General features: G+C 54.3%; 2 protein-coding genes across 2 annotated transcripts; one reads left to right on the top strand and one right to left on the bottom strand.

Moving 5' to 3' along the window:
• Window positions 1-404: 404 nt before the first annotated feature.
• On the bottom strand, window positions 405-2,533 carry LOC125506445 (stem 28 kDa glycoprotein-like). The gene is made up of 2 exons (XM_048671260.1): window positions 2,062-2,533; window positions 405-884 (listed from the first exon to the last, which is right to left on the bottom strand). The coding sequence occupies exons 1-2, from the start codon at window positions 2,502-2,504 to the stop codon at window positions 500-502; spliced, it is 828 nt and encodes a 275-aa protein (XP_048527217.1). The 5' UTR covers window positions 2,505-2,533; the 3' UTR covers window positions 405-499.
• A 6,135-nt stretch (window positions 2,534-8,668) lies between these two features.
• LOC125507607 lies at window positions 8,669-9,576 on the top strand. Its single transcript, XM_048672139.1, has 4 exons — window positions 8,669-8,674; window positions 8,758-8,931; window positions 9,013-9,363; window positions 9,451-9,576. Exons 1-4 carry the CDS (start codon window positions 8,669-8,671, stop codon window positions 9,574-9,576), a joined length of 657 nt encoding a protein of 218 aa, XP_048528096.1.
• Window positions 9,577-9,863: the final 287 nt, after the last annotated feature.

Raw genomic sequence — 9,863 nt, 5'->3', positions numbered from 1 at the left:
CTTTCAGTGGGCCGACCCAGTCGTATGCCTCCTGTGCGTCGTGCGTGCTTTTCGCCGCAAAATGCCGCATATAGGGGCTCCCCGTTTTGACGCTAACAAGGGTCTAGCAACAGCTCTCCTCCTGTACCAACAGGCCAAATGTGCCCGTGAGCGGAGGGGTTTATAGAAGGGTCGTTTTATATGTGGTGTTTGCTTCTTTAGTCCTAGGACTTTTTCTAGTCCTTAGAATTTTTTGAAAGACTCTTAAAAAGATGCTTATAAAGACTTTTAGCAAAAAGTCTTAAAAAAGTCTCATCCTATTTGGTTTGCTAGGGACTTTTTTTAATCCCAATACAAAAAAGTCCCTGAAACCAAACAACCTCATAGTAACGACACTGTACGTACTTCCAATATTAATTACACAAGGAAATTAACCAAGCAACAACAAGGAAAAGATTATTGACAAATCATGCATATAACTAAGAGCATGGAGCTTATTCATGGACAACGAGCAATCATCCTAGCCGATGTAGTACATGGGGTCGGGAAGCTTGAAGGTGCGGGCGCCGTCGGGCGCACCAATGATGTCGCTCCACTGGTCGCCGATGTTGCCGACAATGATGTAACCGGCGTCCTGCAGCTTCTGCTTCTCGCCGGACTTGAAGGCCACCGAGGAGCCCTTGAAGCCAGGCGCCTTCAGCAGCAGGTTCATCCACCCAGAGTAGCCTTGGCGGCGGAGGTTTGTGGCGGTGGAGGCCCTCAGGTACTCGGCCCGACCGGTGAGGATCACGGGCTTGATGCCGACCGACAACAGCTTGTTGTACAACCGCTTCGTCTCGGGCAGCGCCGGCGCGCTCCCTTCCTGCGCGTATGCGTTGAAGCGTGTCACGTTGAATGGCGTAGCCCTGCGCGCATGTATGTATGCAGATAGGTTAATGACAAACTAAATCATATTACTAGTGTTTTCACATGCTTTTTTCTCTTGATAAAAGAAACGTTTTTATTAACTAATAGCATCGCATCAAGAGGATAGAAGCAATCATAAACTCACAAGTCAGTCTTCATATAACTAGGATGTCATACATGACCAATATTGTGCCACTAAGGGGCTGATTGGTTCTAGGCTTAACCATGCCACACTTTGCCATAAAATGTTGTCACACTTGTCTAAGGTTAGTTCTTTAAAATGAAAGCCGCAAGTGTTGACAAGTCTAAGGGAATCTTACCACACTTTTTGAGTGTATGTGATGTGGGACCCTAGTGTGGCTTGCCTAAGATGTGGCTTGAACCAAACACCCATCCAAGTTGATCAAACTTGTCTAACCTTAGATGTGGCAAACTTAGGCAAATTTTAGTTTCAAACCAAACAACCCTTAATTAAGGAGGAGGGTTCGTCCGTAAACTACAACGCCAGTAGAGATCTTAGAGCATCTTCAGCAGGACGCCTTGAACCATCTCTCGTACACCCGCGGACACGCCCGATCAATGACCGAACAGGAGAGAGAAGAAAAAACATGACCCAACCGGACCCCTCATATCATCCTTATACACCTGGCTGTCCATGGACCATCATATCCATCTCAAGTGTTGGGAGGATATGAGGGCTTGCGGACGCACCCGGTTAGTCCACCATATAGGATGCGGCTCCACTCCGAACCACCTTTTCTCTTTCTTTATTCATTCTTTTATTTCCATCTCTTCATCTTCACCAATCACGTGCAAGTGATCGGACATATGGGGAGAAAAATGAGAAGTGTGGCTGCGTGGACGGACAAATAGGGGCTCAAAACGGACACGCCTGGTTATTGACCAGGCGCGTCCGCAGGCATTTAAGGGGTCATATTTGCTATGTCCACCTGTAGTGCTCTTATGGTTTCAATGTGTTACTGTTGTTTACTAGCTAGTTAGTTTTAGTTTTTGTTTTTTTAAGCTGAGCTGATGAGTTCATTTTAACAAGGTGTAATCACATTTAGACTTTGTCTGGACGAAAGATGAGTGTGAGTGCAAGTCCCGCCTCAAATGCACCTGCAATAAATAGTCAAGGATGCATAGCAGAATGTGTATGTATATACAAGTACGTACCCGAAGCCGTGCTTGGCATAGTAGGGGAGGTTAGAGAGGGTGGTCTCGTCGACGTCGAAGACCCACACCTCCTTGCCGTTGCCGGCGAGCTTGAGGCTGTCGACGTAGGCGATGGCCTGGTCCACGACGACCTTGGAGTCCCGGCGGTAGTGGTCGCCGACCATGTAGTGGCCGACGTAGCCCTCGCAGCTGGCGGGCACCGTCTTCCAGTCCCGCACGTTGTAAGCCTCCACGCCCAGCCGCCAGCTGTCGCACGCCATGCCGGCGTGGCTGCCGGAGCCCAGCAGCGGCCGCAGCGCGTGAATGAGCGGCGCCACCACGGCATCGTCCACGGCCGCCACCGTCCCCGGCATCCCGATGTTCATCTCCCACGCGCCGCATGAGGCCGCGAGGAGAGCCGCGGCGACGATGAGGAGGAGCGTCGTCGTCCTAGCCATTGCCATTTCTAGCGTGTGTGTGTGTGTGTGCACGCTGGTGCTTGCTGTGGTGCAATGTAGTGCAAATGGCATGGTGGTTAAATAGGAAGGGAAGCTGCTACGTCGATCCTACAAGGCCGGCCGGGTGTGGGACTCTGAGCTTGAGAGCAATTAAGTGACAAAACTAGCAGACAAATGGTATGGTTGGTGCCATTAGCGGGGTCGCATTCACAACGTTCGTGGGACACGTTGGGCGATATTTCGTATTTTTGTAGGATTATTTGATTAACTGGAGGAGAGACTCGGTGACCGGGAAGTGATGATGCGGCTAGACCGCCGATCTTCTAAAAATTAGAAAAAATAGAGAAGTATCAGGCCGAGTAAATGTCAGTGAAACATATTTACTTCACTAAATTTTGCTTGTCAGGTGCTAGACTAGAATCAGGTGATGTAGCATCTGAAAAGCGCTCATTCACGGAACAGGGATGGACACGTCGGATCCGGTCCAGGTGGCGTGGTGGAGGCGGTTCAAGACAAGGAACCCATCGAGGCTCAACATAGCGCGGCCTTCGGTGGTGGAGATCGCCAACATCCCACCGGAGCCACTGCCACCAGGGGTCACCCTCCCTCGTCTCCCCTGGAGCTCGGCGTTCCCGGCGGGTGTGCGTGGCGGGGAGCTTGTGCCCTTGGAGGGCGAGCACGTCGAGCGAGCATAGGGCTGCGATTCCGCAGCTTGTATCCTACGCCATGGCCGGGTGACCGAGGTGAGGTATCCCCTCACCTCGCTAAGGTAATTAGATCTCAGAGGCGTAAACATAATTTTGTTAAATTTTGGGAGTTGGATGGCATTGTGGTAAAAAATGTGGATGATATGAATGCGAATTTGAGGATTGGTCTGTGTGCTCTGAATTAATCTCAGGATCAGCTATTCCTAGTTCTATTGGTCATAAATCATCATCCCCAATTCTGGCGAGCTCATTTACCGACGGTGACGTTGTTTATACAATAGCGGCCACTCCATGTTCAAACAAAATGTCGACATCCTTGGCACTACAGGAACAGGGCTCTAAGTCGACAGCCAAATATATGCCGACGGCTACCGTCGGCCTAGTCCGAGCTATGCCGACAGCTAGCTCCTGGCCGTCGGCATACAAAGGCCGTCGGGCTATCCACGTCTACGCCGACAGCAGCCGTCGGCACACAACAGCCGTCGGCTTATCCAAGACTACGCCTATAGCTGCCGTCGGCATAGATGCGGGCCTGCCGACAACGGGCATCACGGCCGGCTAACGACATCAAATCTATGCCGACGGCCGTGACGGGCGGCCGTCGGCATAGATACGGGTGACACGTCACCGATCCAGAGCGCACCTACCAGGACCTATGCCGACGGTAGCCGTCGGCATATCTGACACGTCATCGATCCGCGGCGCTGTCCATCTGCCCTTGCCGCAGCTGTGCCGACGGCAATAGTTTTTTTTTCTTCTTTTTTTCTTTTTTTCCATATAGTATTATTATTATTATTATTAAGCATACAGTATGTAATAAGCATACATATAGATTGTGTTAATAAGCATACATATAGTATGTGTTAATAAGCATCTAGTATGTTAATAAGCATATAGTATGTGTTAATAAGCATACATATAATTTTTTTTTTCTTTTTCTTCACTGTTTTCTTTATTATTATTATTTAACTAACTTACATACCGTATGTGTTAATAAGCATACATACATTATTTTTCGGTTCTGTACAGAGTGGTGTGACCCCCCTCACGAATGGTGCCGCCACCAGCCGGCAACTGGAATGGGGAACAGCCGCATCGGGTCTATACGAACGGGACTTTGCTCCAAGTGTTTATATATATCGGATGACCTACCACAACCGGGTGGTGTTCTGGCATGTCCGAAGAGGCGGCACACATCTCCGGGGCGTGGTCCCCCTAACGGACGGCACCGCCGCCGGCACCTGGAGGGGGGAAACGGACACATCGGGTCTACACGGAGGGGATGTAGCTGTCGGTTTGGCCCCGAATGTTGCTCCCAGGTGTCCCTCTGTGCTGACCTGACACAACTGGGTGGAGAGGCCCACTGGTCAAAGCACGTCTGTGGAAAGTCAAAGGGCTAGATCTCGTGGTCAACCGCTCCAGGGTTAGGAGGGACGGCGCCCTGGGGGGTAGCAATGCCACTGGAGCGTCGCACTGGCCCCTCATACATGCGGGGTGGTGTGGTGGCATGTCCGAAGAGGTGGCATACGTCTCCGGGGTGTGCCCCCCCTCACGGACGCGTCGGATCTACACGGAGGGGATCTTTTTGTGGGTCTGGCCCGGATGTTGCTCCAAAGTGTTCCTATGGGCTGACCTAACACAACCGGGTGGGGAGGTCCACTGGTCAAAGCCCGTTCGTGCAAAGTCAAAGGGCTAGATCCCGTGGTCAAACGCTACAGGGTTAGGCGGGACGGGGGACCTGGGGGTAGCAATGCCACCGGAGCGTCGCACCGGGCCCTCATACATGCGGGGTGGTGTGGTGGCATGTCCGAAGAGGCGGCACACGTCTCCGGGGTGTGCCCCCCCTCACGGACGGCGCCGCCGCCAGCACCTGGAGGGGGGAAACGGACGCGTCGGGTCTACACGGAGGGGATCTTGTTGTGGGTCTGGCCCAGATGTTGCTCCAAAGTGTACCTATGGGCTGACCGAACACAACTGGGTGGGGAGGTCCGCTGGTCAAAGCCCGTCCGTGCAAAGTCAAAGGGCTAGATCCCGTGGTCAAACGCTACAGGGTCAGGCGGGACGGGGGCCCTGTGGGGGTAGCAATGCCACCGGAGCGTCGCACCGGGCCCTCATACATGCGGGGTGGTGTGGTGAAATGTCCAAAGAGGCGGCACGCGTCTCCGGAGCGTGGCCCCCCTCATAGATGGCGATGACACGGTAGTAGACGTTTTGCGGTAACGATGCGGCGTGAATATTATTAAATACTCGGAGCGCGATAAAATCATGAGTTTTTTTGCACGACGTGGGCACATGTGCTATAGGAAAGATGGTATTTTTTCATAATTTTTGGTGATGGAGAAGTATCCGAAAAATTCCCTCTACGCGGATTGCCCTTCGCGCGTCTACGGCTGTGGCCGGCGGCCTCCGGGGGCTAGCATGCCGCCAAATCTTGCGCCAGCAGCCTCTCACAAGTCTGGAAGTGTTGTGGCGGTTGCAAACGCCCGACACGCGTGTCCGGGGTGTGCCCCCCCTCACGGACGGCGCTGTCGCCGGCACTTGGAGGGGGGAAACGGACGCGTGGGGTCTACGCGGAGGGGATCTTGCTATGGGTCTGGCCCGGATGTTGCTCCAAAGTGTTCATATGGGCTGACCTAACACAACCGGGTGGGGAGGTCCACTGGTCAAAGCCCCTCCGTGCAAAGTCAAAGGGGTAGATCCCGTGGTCAAACGCTACAGGGTTAGGCGGGACGGGGGCACTGGGGGTAGCAATGCCACCGGAGCATCGCACCGGGCCCTCATACATGCGGGGTGGTGTGGTGGCATGTCTGAAGAGGCGGCACGCGTCTCCGGGGCGTGGCCCCCCTCACGGACGGCGCCACCACCGGCACCTGGAGGGGGGAAACGGACGCGTCGGGTCTACACGGAGGGGATCTTGCTGTGGGTCTGGCCCGGATGTTGCTCCAAAGTGTTCCTATGGGCTGAACTAACACAACCGGGTGGAGAGGTCCACTGGTCAAATCCCGTCCGTGCAAAGTCAAAGGGCTAGATCCCGTGGTCAAACGCTACAGGGTTAGGCGGGTCGGGGGCCCTGGGGGGGTAGCAATGCAACCGGAGCGTCGCACCGGGCCCTCATACATGCGGGGTGGTGTGGTGGCATGTCCGAAGAGGCGGCACGCGTCTCCGGGGCGTGGCCCCCCCTAACGGACGGCGATGACACGGTAGTAGCCATTCTGCGGTAACGATGCGGCGTGAATATTATTAAATACTCGGAGCGCGATAAAATCATGAGTTTTTTTGCACGACGTGTGCACATGTGCTATAGGAACGATAATATTTTTTTCATAATTTTTGGTGATGGAGAAGTATCCAAAAAATTCCCTCTACGCGGATTGCCCTTCACGCGTCTACGGCTGTGGTCGGCGGCCTCCGGGGGCTAGCATGCCGCCAAATCTTGCGTAGGCAGCCTCTCATGTGTTTGGAAGTGTTGTGGTGGTTGCAAACGCCCGGCACGCGTGTCTGGGTGTGCCCCCCCTCACGGACGGCGCCGCCGCCGGCACCTGGAGGGGGGAAACGGACGCATCGGGTCTACACGGAGGGGATGTAGCTGTCGGTTTGGCCCGGATGTTGCTCCCAGGTGTCCCTCTGAGCTGACCTAACACAACCGGGTGGAGAGGTCCACTGTTCAAAGCCTGTCCGTGGAAAGTCAAAGGGCAAGATCTCGTGGTCAACCGCTCTAGTGTTAGGGAGGGCAGGGGCCCTGGGGGGGGGGGGTTACAATGCCACCGGAGCGTCGCATCGGGCCCTCATACATGCGGGGTGGTGTGGTGGCATGTCCGAAGAGGCGGCACGCGTCTCCGGGGTTTGGCCCCCCTCACGGACGGCGCCACCACCGGCACCTTGAGGGGGGAAACGGACGCGTGGGGTCTACACGGAGGGGATCTTGCTATGGGTCTGGCCCGGATGTTGCTCCAAAGTGTTCCTATGGGCTGAACTAACACAACCGGGTGGAGAGGTCCACTGGTCAAATCCCGTCCGTGCAAAGTCAAAGGGCTAGATCCCGTGGTCAAACGCTACAGGGTTAGGCGGGACGGGGGCCCTGGGGTAGCAATGCCACCGGAGCGCCGCACCGGGCCCTCATACATGCGGGGTGGTGTGGTGGCATGTCCGAAGAGGCGGCACGCGTCTCCAGGGTTTGGCCCCCCTCACGGACGGCGCCACCGCCGGCACCTGGAGGGGGGAATCGGACGCGTCGGGTCTACATGGAGGGGGTCTTGTTGTGGGTCTGGCCCGGATGTGCCCTCCCCCCTCACGGACGGCGATGACACGGTAGTAGACGTTCTGCGGCCATAGCGGATTGCCCTTCGCGCGTCTACGGCTGTGGCCTGCGGCCTCCGGGGCCTCCGGGGATGTAGATGTGGGTCCGCCGCCACTGCCGCCCCGACCCCAGACCCGCGACCAGGCCACGGCCTCGGCGGACGAAGCTGCTCGAGTTTGGCGCCTCCCCTCCCCTCTGTGTGGTTCCGGGAGAGGAGAGGGGGGGAGGCAACCGGGGCAAAAAACTCCGGGCCGTGTCTGAAATAGGAGGGTCTTCTTCGATGCCCTCCTATACAGAGGCACCTTCTGAGTCTAAGGAGGAGGAGTATGTTCCTGATGGCGAGGAGGAGGAGGCCGAGGAGGAGGGTGAGGAGGAGGAGGAGGCCGAGGAGGAGGGTGAGGAGGAGGAGGAGGCCGAGGAGGAGGGTGAGGAGGAGGCTGAGGAGGGTGGAGGGGAGGTTGATCCCGCGTTGTGGGGTGACTTGCCACCGGGTTCTTCGCAGGGGGTGCTGCGTGGTAATGCCGGACTACCTACACCACCTTCTATCGAGGAGCACAAGTGGCTCATTGAACCTGTGGGGACAGAGTAAGTGCCTCTCAATCATATTTTCAACACATGACAACATTTTCTTATTGTACACATGGCAATCATTTGATTCTTTTGCAGAAACTGGATCCTTCACGGAAAGGGCCGTAAACCGAACGGCCTTATCACTGTCCTATAAGGAGTTTTGGCCTGGCCTATTCTGCCCGCGGCCAGACAGGGACCCGCAGCAGCGGGTTTTGGCCACGAGCTGGGCCCACTACGAGGCTTGCAGCAACGCGGAGTACGGGATGACCGCTAAGGCCGTGATCACCAAATTTTGGGTAAGTTCTCTTCTGAATCACTTGTCTTCAGTTTTGTTCATAGTTTATCATTGAATCACTCAACTCATGCCTTGTTTGCTTCTGGTTTTTGCATGATTGCAGCAACTCTATAGAGTTCTTGACGAGCACAAGGCCAGAGCCGACGTGGTCTTGCTTGCGGCTGCGAAGAAGAAAGCTCGTCAGTTGCAGTACGAGGTGCGCTGGGTTGCCGTCTCGCAGTACTACCACTACTACCTGCATCAAAAGATGCCTAAAACTCAAGCGCAGAAGCTACGACTTACCTTGAGCAAGGAGCAGTTCATGATGGTAACTATTACTAACTTTTCATTGTTTCGAGCAGTCAACTATATGTTTCGTGCTCACATGTCATGCTTCCAAAATTTGCATAGGTTGTTCCTCGTTGGTGCTATGGAAGGCATGACGGATGGGCGAGTTTGGTGGATAGGTGGCTCGGCGCCGATGTAGAGTTTCCTGCCAAGAGCATCAAGGCCCGGGCTAACCGTGGAGACGACGGGACACACGGCCAAGGAAACAGGAACCACTGGGGCTTCAAGGCCATGAAGGTATATCTATGTGCATGATGCATTTTTGTTCTTCTTTACGTCATGTTCTTATGTATGGCTGACTTCTATTTGGCGTTGTAGGAGGACAAGTTGAAGAGGCCGCTCTCAGACATGGAGTCGTGGAAGCTGGCCCGCGAGCGGAGTCATCACAAGCAGGGCGAGAGCCAGTACTACGGCAAGACCGAGGAGCACCTGGGGTCTTACATTCATCACTATCAGGAGTTGCATCCGGATGTTCCTGTTGCTGAGGTCGCCCAGTCTCAGATCGACGACACGGCGGTGGTGGCCATCCAGGGGAAGAAGAATGGCCGGTATCCGTGTTTCGATGGCTTGATCACTCCTTCGATCTCATACACACGGCTTCGGGCTAGCAACCCGAGCCAGTTAGAGAGTACGGGGCGTTCACAGACTCCCTTAGCCCGCCAGCATGCTGTAAGTACTTCCTCCTTATCTTTTTCTATCTTGCATTCTCAGTTTATTTTCAGCATTGCTCACTTAGAAACAACCTAAATTATGTAGGCATATAAGGAGTTTGTCGAGCATAGGAATCTCGAGGTGCGGGAGTACTTGAAACGAGTGAAGGCAAACGATGATTACAACCGTCAGATGATGACGGTTAGTTTTGCCCTCTTAAAACCAACCTAATTTTTTGCACTTTCATTCCTTCTGATCTTCTAGTTTGCTTGTTTAACTAACATTCAGGCTATGTTGGCGTCTTGGACTAACCGCAGGGATCCACCACAAATGGGACCCCCCCCACCACCTGCGGGAGAACCCCCACACGTGCCCACGTTCGATGAATGGGTGGCACTAGGCAGTGATGGTTCGGTTAGTACATTTGCCTAACTACTAGCAAACTAGTTCTCGTTCATGAAACACTATCATATCATATTTACCGTTAGAATCTTTTCTGAAACATGTAGGGGACCGGT

This window comes from Triticum urartu, chromosome 5, assembly GCF_003073215.2.
Source record: "Triticum urartu cultivar G1812 chromosome 5, Tu2.1, whole genome shotgun sequence".
NCBI classification, from domain to species: Eukaryota; Viridiplantae; Streptophyta; class Magnoliopsida; order Poales; family Poaceae; genus Triticum; species Triticum urartu.
The sequence above is the reverse complement of the archived record's forward strand: the minus strand, read 5'-3'. Positions and strand labels throughout refer to the sequence as shown.

Bases quoted from the DNA above. Each gene is read 5' to 3' on its own strand.
- LOC125506445 (XM_048671260.1), bottom strand. From the start codon at position 2,504: ATGGCAATGGCTAGGACGACGACGCTCCTCCTCATCGTCGCCGCGGCT. The intron at 885-2,061 runs GTACGTACTTGT...ACATGCGCGCAG, and splicing joins TATGCCAAGCACGGCTTCGG to GGCTACGCCATTCAACGTGA.
- LOC125507607 (XM_048672139.1), top strand. The intron at 8,932-9,012 runs GTATATCTATGT...TTGGCGTTGTAG, and splicing joins GGGGCTTCAAGGCCATGAAG to GAGGACAAGTTGAAGAGGCC. The intron at 9,364-9,450 runs GTAAGTACTTCC...TAAATTATGTAG, and splicing joins CCTTAGCCCGCCAGCATGCT to GCATATAAGGAGTTTGTCGA.